Genomic DNA, 15,628 nt, shown 5'->3' on the forward strand with positions numbered 1-15,628 from the left:
CCAGTGAGTGTGTGATGACGTAGCGCTGATTTGATTCCGTTTTGCGGGAAGCAGCTGCAGTAACTTTTGGTTTCACACACACTAGAGAAATAAACCTTAAACCTGTAGAATATCGGAACTGAACGATATTTCTAAGTGTGTCGGTCTCTGTTTGCTTGTTTAAAGAGTACTATGTGTAAAAGTCGGAGTGGAAATGACTGAATTAGCTAGCCGGCTAGTTTAGCACTAGCAGTACAGTAGTAGTGTTTAGCTTGCTAGCTTTCTTACAGGAGGCTGTCATACAGTGGCGCAGTATCACTTCATTCACCTGGTTGTTTGTTTGTTTGTTTGTTTGTTTTACACAATGGCTGAAAGCTTGCTTAAAGAGTGTCCTTTGTTAGTTGCGCTGGATAAAGAGAGAACTATTTACGATGGCTTTATCTCAGTACAGGTAAGTCAAGCTAAAAAAACGAATAAAACTGCTTTAAAAAAGTTATATATATGTAAAATAAGCATGTGTATGGAGTACTATAGCACTGTGTGTTTTGACAGGAAAGAGACTTCAGGATAAGAATAACTCTGCCTCCAGACCATCAGCTGAAACAGGCAAAGTATATATAAAAAAAAAAGAATAAAAGACTTTTTTAGTTTAGTCTTATATATTTTATAAAGTGCCCCTGAAATCCAAAGAGCTTTTTGTCCCTGTCTCTCAGTGTTATTTATGGCCATCAGTATGATAGTGTCTAGAAAACAAATACAAAGGAAAACTGTAAAGTTTTGGAAATCTCTATTCATAATTCTGTTTTTTTTTTTCTTTCATTTTCCAAAAAATTATTTGATGACTCGTTCTGTACTAGTCATGTCTTTGTCCAATTAAATGCTATCTAGAATATACATTATATGGCCAAAAGTCTGAGGACACCTGACCATCACACCTATATGTGGTTCTTCCCCAAACTGCTGCCACAAAGTTGAAAGGACACAGCTGTGTAGAATGTCTTCTTTGCTGTAGCATTACAATTTCTCTTCACTGGAACTAAAAGGCTCAAACATGTTCCAGCATGACAATGCCCCTGTGCACAAAGGGAAGTCCATAAAGACATGGTTTGCCAAGGTTGGAGTGGAAGAACTCGAGTGGTCTGCACAGAGCCCTGACCTCAAACCCATTGAACACCTTTGGGATAAACTGGAACGCTGTGTGTTCCCCAGGCTTCCTCACGCACCATCAGTGAGGAATGTTTTTGTGGCTGAATGAGCACAAATCCCCACTGCCATACTCCAAAATCTATTGGAAAGCCTTCCCAGAAGAGTGGAGGTTATTATAACAGCAAAGAGAGGAATAAATCTGGAATGGGATGTCCAAAAAGTACATATAAGTGTGATGGTCAGGTTTTCACAAACTTTTGGCTATGTAGTGTATATGTTCTGCACCCAGAGGCAGATCTTGCTGAATAGTAGCAGCTTGTTAGCAGCAAACATGGCTCATCTGTGTGTTTTCGGCTGTGCCTCTTCCCACACACTATTCCTTTTTCCAAGCATCCCTAGGTTGAGGAAAAAATTGCTGCAGTTTATTCATTCAGAAAAGGGGGAAATTTGTCTAAGTTTGCTCTTTTCAGAAGAGTATTTTACCAACTTGGGGCAGTTCAATGGTGAAATGTCTCTCTACCTTAGACTGATCAAGAATGGAATTCTGTCTTTAGTCACTGTCAGGGCTTCTCAATCAATAAGAGTAAGTAATATAATCTTATCTACCACACGGAGTGTCAGATGCCCCGCGGTGATGACCCTATGGCTCTCTGTCACCATCAGTGCCTCTGACAGTCAACCTAAGCACAAACGTGCACACATAACATCTCGTCCTCACAGATATTGTGATGCATCGTTATTGGCTGTTGTGTAAATCAGTCAAATGCTTTAAACACACCATGACTGACTTCTTGTTTCAAAAGGAAATGCGTCAACATACAGAATCAAATCAACTCTCCAGTCATTTCATGGACACTTTAAGCAGTAGCTTCATCAATATGATTTTGTGGAATAGCTGGGTGTTAATGCTGCGCTGTGAAAATTAGCCATGGTTGCTGCTTTTCAGATTGCACTGCTGCTGGGAACTGAAACGGCTGCTGAAAAACCACCAGCACATCCTAAAACAGGTCTGTATAATCACGAGCCTTGACACCATTATTAGATTTCCATCATTAGAGTGGTCGATGGTTTAATTACTTTCCAATATTCAGTAGTTATTTCTGTATCTTCCAAGCTCACTGATGTGCTGCATTTAGGCTCATTTTATTCTTAGGAAAACTTTGAATAAGTTCATTCATTAACACTGAGGACTACGCTCATTAATCATATGCCAGCATTGGAGTTGCTGTTGGGTTAGAGCAATAATAATGATAGATACTGATTTTTATTCTGTTTCTACAGAGGTTACAACATTCTTCAGATCTGGTCGGGTTTATTTTGGAGCTGAGGACCGTTCTGGTAATTTATAGTTTGTCCTTTATTTTGTCATGTTTCTCTTTTCACTTGTTGTGTCATGTCTTTGCTACATATTCATATATCTCATGCATGAATTACTGTATAAACAACATACTGTATTTTATCTTATTCTGAATGTTTCTTTGTTTTCATCACTTTTGATCAGGAAGTAGCACTGAAGAGCCAGCCAGGCTGGCAGGCCATCCCACCACCTCAGTACTATTCACAGCTCATCACAGAGATAGAGAGTTTAGGATGGGATAAGTATGACATGCTTACACCTTATTGTTTTTGACTCTGTTTACATCATTCGTTTCATGCGTCTTGTATGTTGGTGAGATTCTAACCCAGGGGTGTCAAACTCAATTTCTGTCTGGGCCATGTCGGCATTTTTGTGAGCCCTTGCAGGGCCGTAAACTAAGGTCATTATGTGTGCATCCATTCTCTAAGCCTCGTTACTGTAGCAGTAAAAAAAAGAAATCAGTCAGGCTTATCGTTGCTAAGACCATGCATGTCCTTCATCTCCTGCCGCTCTTGTCTCTTTTCTTCAACTTTTTTTTAGGTTACTTCACTGGTCGATGCATTTTAACATTTGGACTTCAATCGTTATAACAAAGGCCAAATAACACCAGACGTGTTTCTGAAATGTTTTTAGACCAGCCCATGAACCCAGCTGTGTTTGTTTTACACTTAATCTATACTCCTTTAAAATGCATTCAAACCTCACACTTCTACCGTTTATACAAAGCGTACTTTATTTAAAATCAGAATATGTAATGATGCGTGACGCTGTGGTGCAGCAGGTTGCGTTGCCACCTCACAGCTCCAGGGTTCCCTGATTTTGGGATACAGTCTGTGTAGAGTTTCAGATGTTCTCGCTGTGTCTCAGTGGGTTTTCCCCAGGTTCTCTGGTTTCCTCCCACCTCCCAAACACGTTCATGTCACATTTTTAAGTGAACTGTATGGTAAATACAGCTGGTCCACCATCAGCCCTCTGCATTCCTCATGACTCACGGACATGGTTGTATGTTTGGGCATTATTTTTCTTTATAAAAATAAAACGTGCTGTCAGACGGAACGTGTGCAATGAGATTAGACGTATGGCCACTATACGCTTACGCTACATGTCTGGAGTGAATTCTAGGGAATACTGCTCCAGCATGAAGACAGACAGATTCAGTATGCTTTTATTTGCTCTATTTGGCAAACCACATGCCTTTACAACTGTAGACAAATTCAGACACGGTAATGGTGTAATATGCAAATTAGCTCATTATGTTTGACCACCAACTTCTTGTGCTTTTTTTGTTTTCAGTTGTTTTATACAAAACATGATTTATGCATCAAAAATCAGAAATTTCTGTGCTGTATTTCAGTAATTATGGACATTGTGTGTTAGGATGAAATGTAGCAGGTAGTTTTGGTTGTTAAACACAGCTTGGAGAGACAGCTACATTCACACTTGTGGCTAAAATGCACCTCTGAACTCCTGAAGTGTTTGGTATTTAAAACATTTTTTATGTGGATAAACCCTAAATCAGATAGAATACTGAAACACAAGATGCATGAAACAACTGCGTGTAAACAGAGGCCCCAGTACTCCTTGATATTTAAACCTTTTTGTATTTCATTTCTAATATTGAAATATCCTGACTGGAGCTTTAGAGTATATACGTTGATGACATCTAAGAGCCTTATCTACATGATGCAGCAGTGTACAGATGTGTAATCCAGCTGTGTAGTTCGCCCTACATGGAGGCCGTTTGTGGCTTGTGGACCATGTATCATGTTTTAATTCTTTCTATTAACGGTCAGAGATATAATTATGATATTAGTACATGCAAATTGGTCTATTTGGGAGCCCACTTTTAAGCTTAATGGGGAAATGTAGAAGGTATAAGAGAGAGATGAGACAAGGTGCACGTTTCCATTTTTCACTGCTGAATTGTGGTCAGAAGTATTATACAGCAGCTCTATCTGTAAATGTACTGGAGATTAATTAAGATCCTTAATTTGTATTAGTGGTTATAGCCTCAAGTCTGACATGGTAGTGAACTCTGATTGGTTTAGGCAAGGGGGGGTATGCTGCAGAACCTGGTCATTTTAATGAGTTTTAGTTGCCTTGAAGAAGGCACATTTAGTGTTAATTGCAGTAAAGATGGGGTCACTTTTAACTTTGGTCTTATCCTCAAAAATAGCTTAAAAGTGTCAGGCTTTAAGAAAAATGATAACTCATTTGATCACTACTAGCTAGATTTATTAAAAGATGCATTAAGGTGTGTAAGTTTTCGCAGAAACACAAAATGTTCTCCATGATTTTTTTTTTTTTTTTTTGGGGGTGAGTTTACATCTGCATTTTTTTTTTTTTTTTTTGGGAACAGTCTTTGCACCAAGGCCTTGGTAGGAGGTTGTCACAGCTTGCACATACACAAGGGATAGAATCTGAGCCTCTCTCTGTAGTCTTTTAACACCCCACTAGGATAATGACACCTGAAAATGCTTCCTATTGGCCGTCCCTCTCGCCATCTATATCAAGCTGCCACTTTGTATTTTAAAACACATGATCTCTGGTGGCACCTCTAAGAATGAAATAACATTTACTATTTTTAGCACCTAGCTCCAAAAATCCTGGATCCTTGACAATATTACAGCTTATATTTTTATGTTATATTTCTTTCAGCCAAATGTTTTATACTGTTGTATCTTCGTCTATGGCCTGTTTGTATGCATACACACCAAATGTTCCCTCCAACGTTTATGAGCGCTGCTGATTTTGTAGTTGCAAATGTAATGTTCTCATCAATCCTCCCAGCAAGACATCAAGCTGTCAAGCTGTTTCAATCATCTGAAGTGAATGCCAGCAAGCCCCCGATACTTGATACTTGCTCGGTGATCTCAGTGGAATGCAGAACGGCATACTGGCTTGGAAAAAGGTTTTCTGTTTGGTGGAAATGAACGAACCGTATGTTTTGAGGCATCAGTTCATGTAACTGAATGTGATATTTATCCCATTGCTTGATGGAGTGTAAAGATAGGTGCCTAAGAATGAGAAGCAGGACTATTCAGAAAATGAAGGAATACTGATTACATAGTATTACAAGATGAGAATGTTGATTAGAGGTATAGTTAGTGAATGAGGTTGTGATAAAGATGTTCAGGTTTTCCAGAGAATGGTTCTGTGTTATGATGAGGAAAATTAAGTAGTCTAAGATGTTCTGTATTTGAGCTTTACTGTGTAAAGCTAGGGTTAGGGTTAGGGTTAGGGTTTACTGTGTAAAGCTCAACTCTTAGTAAAAGACAGTAATGATTTAGACTGTGACGATCTAAATTCTGCCCTGTAATTCCTTTTATTAGTGAACCTTTTACAGAAGACCTGCACATGGTAACAAATTGAAGGAAAAACCGAATAAGGTGTCTTAGTAAGGTATTGGGCCACCATCAGCCACCAGAACTGCTTTACTGTATGTTGTTATAGATTCTCTGGAAGTCCTGTGGTCATTGCAAATGTACTGAAGGGATGAACATCATTCTTCTAAAAGATCTTTCCTCATTTGGTGTTTTGATAATGGTGGTGGAGAGCGCTGTTTAACATATCACTCCAAAATCTCCCATAGGTTTTAAATTGGGTTGGGATCTGGTGACTGTGAAGGCCATAGCATATGATTTATATCATTTCATACTCATTAATCATTCAGTGAGTCCTCGTGCTCTGTGGATGGGGGTGGAGTCACCCTGGAAATGACCGCTCCCATCAGGATAGAAATGTTTCATAATAGGATAAATATGATCAGTCATGGACCCAAACCATGCCAGCAAAAATCCCCACAGAGCATAACAGAGCCAACAGTTTTTTCCATTTACTATTTCCCCTGTATGTAATTGTTCTATAAATTAAGGAAAGATCTGTGTCTGCATGAGGCCTGTTTAAGGATACATTTTTAGATATACAGTACTGGGCAAAAGGTAATATATTACATAATAGACCACTTTTCAGACAAAACATTAATGCTGTCAGGTATTAAGGTATGCTGTCAAGTCTCCAGAAGAACTGTGGCAGATTCTCCAGCATGCTTGGAAAAACTTCCCTGCCAATACGCACATAAAACTGCACAAGATGTACTGATGTGTTTTTAAAGACAAAGGCTTGTCACCAAATATTGGCTTTGTTTAAGTTGGTGCTGTTTACTTCTCTTTTAATTATTTGATTCTAAGCTGAATTATGGTTAATTTTTTTTATTGATGAATGATAAATGTGGCCATATGAGTATTCCCACTCATAATTACTGTTATTGTCTGATATTGCAGGCTAATCTTCATTGACACTGACTTCCACACTCTTAAGTTGAAGGCAGAGGACTCCTTTCATCGTCAGCATGTCTTTACAGTCAAGATTAAATCAAAGGTGAGGCTGTAGAGCAAGCTTATCTTTCAAAACCTAGATCACATGCATTTCTTCTTTACTTGCGTTTCCTAAATTATGGTTTAACTGATGGGTTTGTTTGAGAATGAAACTTTTGAAATCCATCAGGTGAAGTCAACTCTAGACTGAGAATTATAGTAGTTTTTTTTGTTTATATACGTTAATTTTGGTTACCCTTATGTGATGCCCTGTTACTGTAAAACTTTTCACAGAGATCTGAAAATTTAGATGAGAACTAGCCCTAGAGGAGATAGAAGAAGGTGAGATGTGCAGAGGGAGAGATAAGGCCATAAATGATCTCTATAAAATGATTACAGGGGCCACAGCGGAAGCAGAAAATTGAGCTGTGTGAGAGGTACAGTAGCTACAACATAGCATTTCAGTGCGAGGAGCAGTGTATGGCCAAGGCAGCTCCGGATTTGGAGCAATAGTGGGTCAGAAATGCCAGTGGCGGGTCGCTGGCACCGTGCAGGTCCTGATGAGATTCAGCAGGGCGTGAGGAACGCTCCATGCCCACCTGCCTGCTGAGGGTTAAAAATAGCAGCCATGCCCCTGCCTCACATATGCTCATCCTCCCAGGGGAAGGCGTCTCTCTCTGTCAGGACCTCCAGAAGTTGTACCTCCTCATGCAGCTATGCTGCTGACATGGATACAGTTAGTATCCATAACCTTAAGTTTAACGTTAATGGTGAGGGACTTGTATGAAAATAGTAACGTGAAATTGCTAGTGATTTCCAACCCATTCAACCAGGTGGTTGGATTACAGTTTTTCATTTCTTGAGTATGTGAGGTAAATTTCAAGTACTTACAGTATTGCTTATTTAGGCTGCCTCTATTCTGTGGAACTGTAAGAAAATTTCAATGCCAAATATGTATTCTTTCAAAATTTCACTCCATTATTTCACTTCTGCATTATTCCTCTTCCATAGAGGAAATCTATTTATAGTAGAAGTGGCATTGGGACTAGGATCCTGCATGACCCTACAAAAAAGTTATGGGAGTGGGCGGTTATATTCAGGTGGGCAGGAGCGAGCAGTCAGATATAAAGCTCAAGAGACAAAGAAAGCCATTACTATGGGCGTGTATTGGATATGGCAGGTGCTCACATGGTGCTGATTGACATGTTTACAGCATTCATTCATTCATTCATCGTAAGTAAATACATCCTGGTCAGAGTCACTGTGGTTTAAGTCACTTGTCCTAAGAGTCAGATCTGGGGACCCCCAGGGGTTTGTGTTTGTTTGTTTATAATTTAGTTAGTGTTAGTTTTTGTTAGAAAATCACAACCAACCATTATCAGAGTTACTGTATTTATGACCAGGTTCTTTTAATTATTAGCCTTTGACTGATAACTTGAATTGAATGGGTTTAATCCAAACCTCAGTAACGCAAAAACAAGTAGACATATAAGTAATATCTATTTTGACATTTCAGGAATAGAAAACACTATAGCTCTTATAAATAGTCAAACATTATTGTAAACATTTAAATAATGTTTTTTTTTTAACATAGTTAAACATATGGACATTTGATCTTCATTTTAACAATATTGGGAGATTCAAGTAATATAACTAAACAAATAAAACCAAAGAAAAGTCTAAATAATTTTTTTAAAAAATCCAATTTCTTGTGAGGAAAAAGTAAGGACACCCCCATATTTATTTGTACTTAAAATGGCTAAAATTACCTACAGGTGCAAATTATTAGAACATTATTACAGAGCATTTTGAAGGAGGCTTGCCTTATTTAAACCTCAGACATTTAGTTTGGTTTGCTCTTAATTGTTGAAGTGAGAGGTATCACCATGGTGAGATCCAAAGAGCTCTCTGAGGCCTTCAAAAAGAAGATTGTTGATGCTTATGAGTCTGGTAAGGGATATAAAAAGATCTCAAAAGAATTTGTAATCAGCCATTCCACTGCCTGGAAAATCATTTACAAGTGGAGAACATTTAAAACAACTGCCAACATGGCCAGGTCAAGCCGTCCAAGCAAATTCACCCAAAGAGCAGGCCGCAAGATGCTTAAAGAAGTCTCCAAAAACCCTAGAATATCATCACGGGACCTACAGCAAGCTCCTGCTACAGCTGATGTCAAAGTGCATGAATCTACAATCAGAAAGAGACTGCACAACTTTAATTATCATGGGAGGTGTGCAAGGAGGAAACCTTTGCTGTCTAAGAAAAACATGAGGGCAAGAATGAAGTTTGCCAAAGAAAACATAGACAAAGGCCAAGACTTCTGGAATAATGTGCTTTGGACAGATGAGTCTAAAATTGAGTTATTTGGACACCATAACAGAGGGCATGTTTGGCATAAACCAAATACAGCATTTCAGCAAAAGAACCTCATACCAGCTGTGAAACATGGAGGTGGAAGTGTTCTGGTTTGGAGCTGCTTTGCTGCAGCAGGACCTGGCCAGCTCACCGTCATAGAATCCACTATGAATTCTACATTGTATCAGAAGAATTCTGCATTGAGGAGTGGGGGAAACTTTCTTCCAGTCGATGTCAGAAACTGGTAGATGACTACAAGAAGTGTCTCACTGAGGTTATTTCAGCCAAAGGGGGAAACACTAGCTATTAAGGCATAGGGTGTCCTAACTTTTTCCTCAGTTGAAATACTCATTTTTGTTGATTTCTTTTGTTTAATAAGTGAAAAAAAGTGATTGTTTTTGTTGTTTACATGCAATTATATCACTTTCATCTACAGGTACAAATTAAAACAAGATCAGAAATTGACATGTGGACATTTCTTAATAAAGAACTGAATATTTAATGGGGTGTCCAAATTTTAACACATGACTTTAAATAGTGGAGTGTAATTTACAGGTAAAGTGGTCTCCTTTATTCTTGTGGAGCTACAAGAATTTTGGGAAACCCTGGGTTAAATTATATATTGGTTTATAATTTGGGAAATGGAACCAAATAAGTTCATTAGAAAATATTGCAGGCAGGTATAAAAAAAAAAAATTTACTGTAGGAGTTGGGGCAGTATTGGTGAAACATTCTGCTGGTGGAAGTGGGGTTTAAAAAAAATACGCTCCCACATGTACCTCTAATGTATAACTTTAGTGACAGTCAATCCCCTATAAATGAATGTTGGAGTAATGTTGTTTCCGTACTTTCTGGTCTTCTCAGTACCCAGCAGAAGCTCCAGAATGCTCCGCAGACCTGCCTGTCCCACTGGTGATTACATGGACCCCACAGGTACGATGTTTTGGTCATACACCGCATCCTTAAAATGCATTGGTTTTTCATTTGATGTGTGTGGCACTGGCAGTGCAGCTTGTCCACACCCCTCTGAATTCTGCTAAGAATTTTTTAATTGGCCTCTTTTTACTCAACAATGCAAGCACAATGGTGCTAATTACTTCAAGGTTGGCAGTTGAAGACATGTTTGTGTTGATGATGAAAGGTGTTTTTGTATGCCAGTGCTGCTTTTTTCTTGGAGTTTACAGCTCTCCGAGGCTTCAGGATTGCCAGATGAACTGAGAGGACAGTGATGAGACGGTGTGATAAAGGGAAAAACGCTAATAAGACACAACTACTAAGTCTCTAAAAGTAGAGAAGTTTGCAACCCCGTGCATAAAACTAAGGAAGAATTAGATCATCATCCTCCACAGTCATATTTCATAATCAGGAATATATGAGCATATGAGAGCGTTCTATAGTAGTGTACTATAAAGTAGTGTTGAAGGTGAGAGAGTTTATTAGCTGGATTTTTCTGTTCCATGTGTAGCATGGCAGTAGTACACAGCTCTCTGACGGTGAAGGCCAGCTCAGCACCTTCTGCTTCCCGCTGCCCTGCTGGGATGCTGATGTCTTGATGTATCTTCTCTGTTCTGAGAAAAATCTGCCCCCCCTACCTTTCCAGCTGATTTAAATGAATAATTATACTGCATGTCATTGCAAGGCCATAATGCGTGCTTGTGTATGATAGATATCCAGTCCTGATAAGAGGCTTTTGCTCTTCTGGCTCTCTGTACGACGGCACATGCAGCAGTGCAGGTGTGGCTCTGCAGGAACACAGCTCAGTCAGTCACCCAGCCAGCGTCCTGGGGACTCGTTCATCAAACTCATCAAGCCTGAGTGCACACGAAATGTGCCATAATTGTGCATATGGTAATAGACTGATATTAAAAGTGAAGCTTGTGATATTGCCTCAAATCTGAGGCCATGCATACACACTTTTCCTTTTTTTTCCCTCTAGAACAGATGAATCTAGTACACCCTTGGGTTATGAACACAAATATAAAAGGGTATGGTTAGGTAAAACTTATGTTTATCACTTAGTGGTTTTATTTCTAAGTGCTCACATCCAGCAAAAGAGTTAAAAGATGCACTGAGCTACAACTAATAAGGAAGGAAAATATACCCAAGCTGTGACACATAAAAGAATTGGCTTAATTGGCCACTACTAAGAAAATGGAGATTGATAAGATTACATAATTACTATGTGGATTTGCTTGTATCCATAAAGCTTAATCATCAAACACTATGCTGACTGCTTTTTTAAAAACATACCATTAGGATCGCTATGGCATAATTTAAAATTTGTATTTTCCATCATGGCTCATGAGCTATTAGCTACTTGAGATGTCTTTTTATATGATTTTGTAAATCTTTAACTCTTCGTATGCCTTTGCCGCTAACACAATCATCTTAATCCTTATCCCTTAGCGCGTATCCCTGTGGAAAATAACTATGATAAACATTTAAACCAGGTGGGGGCAGGGCAGGTGACATCAGTGGAGGTGAGCGCACAGTTTCAATTTGTTTGAAGTTGTTTTTTTTTTTTTTTTTTTTTTTTTTTTTTTTTTTTTTTTTTTACACTTTATATTTAAATACAAATTGTCAGAATACCAGTACCAGTAGAATACCTAAAATAAACATCACAAATTACTAGTTTTAATTTCAGGCCATGGCTCTTTTAATTGAATTTGCTTGACTCACAAACGGGAAAAGGAAGCATGTCTCACTGCTCGCAGAACTGAAGCGCTCTCTCACGCAACAGCTTCTCTGCATGTTTACTTCACTGCTCTGTGCTGCTTTGTGTGCGCACCTTGCGCAATTCACGGCACCTTGCATTCATTTTTAATGACCATGCTTGCTCCTACTGCTCTGCATGCTCATATCTCATGGGAAAGCTGCCAAATGGCAATTATTTTTAACATGCAGACATCTTTTGATTTAAGTAAATAAATGGAGCTGTTTACAATAGGTGATCTAATTGCTGAAACTTTTACTAGTGACTTGGTGTAAATGCTATGTATTTGACACGTTGATGAAAGCAAGTTAATTTGGAAAACAAGTGTCATCATCATCATTATTATGAATTAAATATGATCACAGCACACAGTGTGTCAGTGGATGAAAACAATTAAACCCATGCTACTTGGAAGCTTGCCCAAATGGTAGAACTAGTTCACCGTCATTCTGGGTCAAAGTCAAGAATATTACAGCTTTTCTTTCTAAATTAATTTCCGTCCATTTGTATCTACCTAGGGCTGGAGAATGCACAAGTTGATAAGACTTAATACTACTGGAAACACATACTTTTTTTCTTTCTTTCTTTCTTTCTTTTTTTTTTTTTCTTTTTTTTTTAAAGAAAAAACAGTGACGTCATTGTTGGCCATTACACATGGAACAATGACGTCAGTGTTGGCCATTGCACATTATGATGTGTGTTATTCACACAAGTTAAACACACACGTTTGTTGTGTAGAGCTACAGGATGAAGTGTAGACGATTTGGCCATCCTAAATACACAAACTTCTGGATGAATAATGGTGACCTTTGTAAACCTGTTCAAGCCAATTAAAAGAAGACGTGTTTTTGCCAGAACCTCTGCTTCTGGTACTCTGCTCCATTTATCCAGTCTGATGAGGCCAGAAATCACGTCTATGGCAGAAAAGACCAAAAACATCATAACACTAAAATACTGACTCTGCCTTTGAGATTTGTAGCCTTGGTTTTGCACTATACACTATTTTCCACCATTAACTTGTTTGAGAAAACTCCTTAAGGGTTTTAAGAAACATCATGTGGATCATCATGTGGACTGTATTTATTTATTCACCTCATACTCATTCTTTTTCTAAGCGATTTTATGAATCTTCATTGTTGACCATTATGAAGGAGAGACTTAATTAGAATAGTTAACAGTGTGGAGAACAGACTCACCCTATGAAGCATGGATCTTTGTGCTGCTCTGCATTTTACGCTTATTTCCATTCAGAATTCAATTACAAAGACATTTCATTTGGACCATATATTGATATAAAAGCATAACTGTAATCGCACAACTGGCATTAATTGGAAAGTAATTGCAGAGTTTTTGCACCTGTGCAATGTTAAATTGTGTGCACTCTGCTGGCACAGTGACCCATCATTTCTGGTTCATTTTCTCACCGTGCCAGGATGCTTTTCCTTTCTTAGGTGGCTTACGTTAATGCATTCCACCCTATGCTGTCTTCTTCACCTGAACCCACACTACAAGTTATTCTTTTCTGTTAGACTGCGCAAACTCTGTATTCTTTTCTCCTTCCGTATTCAGTGCCCTTATTTGTGTTTTATATAATATTATATAATCTTTCTCTCATCATGTGTGTATGGAGGTGGGGTCTTTTAATCTGTCTTGCTCAACATGAAGTCACTGAGCTATCAATTTGTTTTGTTGTGGCCAATTACAGGCTTTGGGTGTTGTGTTCATGTTCTGGCCCTTCAATTTAACATGTATAGAAATGTATGAGTGAATCAAGCACATAATCAACGGCCACTCAAATACTCAAATTATGTAACAAAAGAAAAGGAGATGCACGAAATTACATCCCTAAACATGGCTGTACTTCTCCTTAAAATCTTCCTAAATTGGCTGCTTTATGTGGTCAGAGGTATTACAATGGAGCAAAATGAGGCTACTGATGACGAGGGTGATTTAACATTTACCCTTCTGCCTAGGTTTATACTTAAGTCAGTGCTTTTGTGCTGGGTGCTTATTTGGTTTTTTCTTCATAAAAGTGCTGGTACATATTTCCTTGTGAAATTTATGCCTTAAACAACATCACTGCTACCCTGACAAGAAGTCGAAATCCAGGTGCTCATGCTTGAACTCATGCAAACATGCTTGAATTATATTTTTAGGTAGCTCAGTGCACATTTTCATTCATTCATTCATTCATTCGTCTTTCGTTAACCATAGTCTCATGGTGAGTGGCTCAATATTATAGTAAATTCTAATAGCTTTTAGCAAATTCATGAAAAAATGCATAAACATACACAAGTGGTAATTATATGTGGGATTTCTATTGCATATAGGCATTTTTGTGTTTTAGAAACTTTAAATATCATTGACGTGTAACAGATATACATATACTGCCTCAGGAGGTTGAACCACCAAATGCTTTTACCAAAGTATTTGGACACCACAAATGAGCAACATTAGTACTTTACAATGCACAAAGCACTTGTTGGTGTCAATGGTAGCAGGTTTTTACAGCACTGAAATTGCAACATTGTGGTTCAGTTTTGGCCCATTCCTCTTACCCAATCGTCTTGAATTTCCCAACGTTACAAGGATCCCTCTGATGGACTCAATTTCACTCTTAAAATCCTCCGTAAATAAAGTTAGCATCTTCACCTTTTTTTTAGAAACCAGTCCAGTTATTTTGGCTATATGTTTTGGGTTGTTGTCTTGCTGAAACCTCCATCTTCTCCCCAGATTCACTTTCTTGGCCAATGAGATTAAAATCTCCTCTAGTATGTCCCGGCTCCATCTATGTTAGCTTCCGTGACGTGTAATGCCCCAGTACTGTTTGCAGAGAAGCAGCCCCACATCATGCTCCCACCTCTGTACTTCACTGTGGGTACAGTGTTCTCGGGATCATGCACACAACCCTTCTTTCTCCAAACATGACGAGCTGAATTATTATTTTCATTTTGTCCTTTGTTCCAAAAGAGTTCTCATTTTTCTAAATGCTTGTGTGCAAATTTTAGACACACATCTCTGTGCTTAGCAGCGGTGTGGGAACGGAGAAGACTGCAGTGCAGTTCATTGCTTATTGTTCTCTCTGGAACTGTTCTTCCTGCTGCTTTCAGGTCATTCTGCAACTCTTTTCAAGTGACTTTACTATAGTGTCTGAATACTTTTTCCCCTATCAATTGAGTCTTTAAACTGATTTTTGTTGATGCTCATGAATACATACTTTTTTGTTCGTATCTATAAGTAGAAAGTCAAAAGACATTGAGTGTAAGCTTGAAGTGGATATATGCACTGGAAGTATATTACATAACAAAACACAAATTCATAATTGAGCCATGGATGGCAGGAGCTTGAGTCACATACACCGCTCTATAGGAATAGTGACTAAAGTGGCATGTGCATTTAGGACAGTGATGTTTGTGCATTGGTGTGATTTGTACGGAAAAATTGAACAGAATAGAACGACATGTAGAGGAAAAATATAGCAGGCTTGCAGTACATAAACATCTCATTGCAAAGACTAATAAACACTGATCTAGGGAGATGTGAAAAAAGTGATCTATTCAGATGAGTCATCATTCACCATATTCTTGACAAGTAAGTGAGTGCATGTGTGGCGCACACTGAGAGAACAGTACAGTTTATCTGGGAACTTAGTGTACTACTACTAAAACTTTTCCCTTAAAGTGTTACAGTGTGGCTTCAATGAAGTGTGGCCTATTACAAAGATAAACCAGTGGTCTTGGTTTTTTTGCAGAGAGGATCTGG

The 15,628-nt window shown here is 38.5% G+C and overlaps 1 protein-coding gene across 1 annotated transcript in view; it reads left to right on the forward strand.

Annotated features, from left to right (window-relative positions):
• The window catches only part of fancl (FA complementation group L), a 20,880-nt gene continuing 5,252 nt past the window's right edge, over positions 1 to 15,628 (forward strand). The window contains exons 1-7 of the mRNA XM_026939331.3: positions 1 to 430; positions 532 to 590; positions 2,072 to 2,132; positions 2,407 to 2,463; positions 2,627 to 2,724; positions 6,766 to 6,862; positions 10,018 to 10,086. Of these exons, the coding sequence (XP_026795132.3) occupies positions 344 to 430; positions 532 to 590; positions 2,072 to 2,132; positions 2,407 to 2,463; positions 2,627 to 2,724; positions 6,766 to 6,862; positions 10,018 to 10,086 (528 nt within the window). The 5' untranslated portion in view covers positions 1 to 343. The remainder of the gene's footprint in view (positions 431 to 531; positions 591 to 2,071; positions 2,133 to 2,406; positions 2,464 to 2,626; positions 2,725 to 6,765; positions 6,863 to 10,017; positions 10,087 to 15,628) is intronic.

The sequence above is a fragment of the Pangasianodon hypophthalmus genome, chromosome 3, assembly GCF_027358585.1.
Source record: "Pangasianodon hypophthalmus isolate fPanHyp1 chromosome 3, fPanHyp1.pri, whole genome shotgun sequence".
Classification (NCBI taxonomy): domain Eukaryota; kingdom Metazoa; phylum Chordata; class Actinopteri; order Siluriformes; family Pangasiidae; genus Pangasianodon; species Pangasianodon hypophthalmus.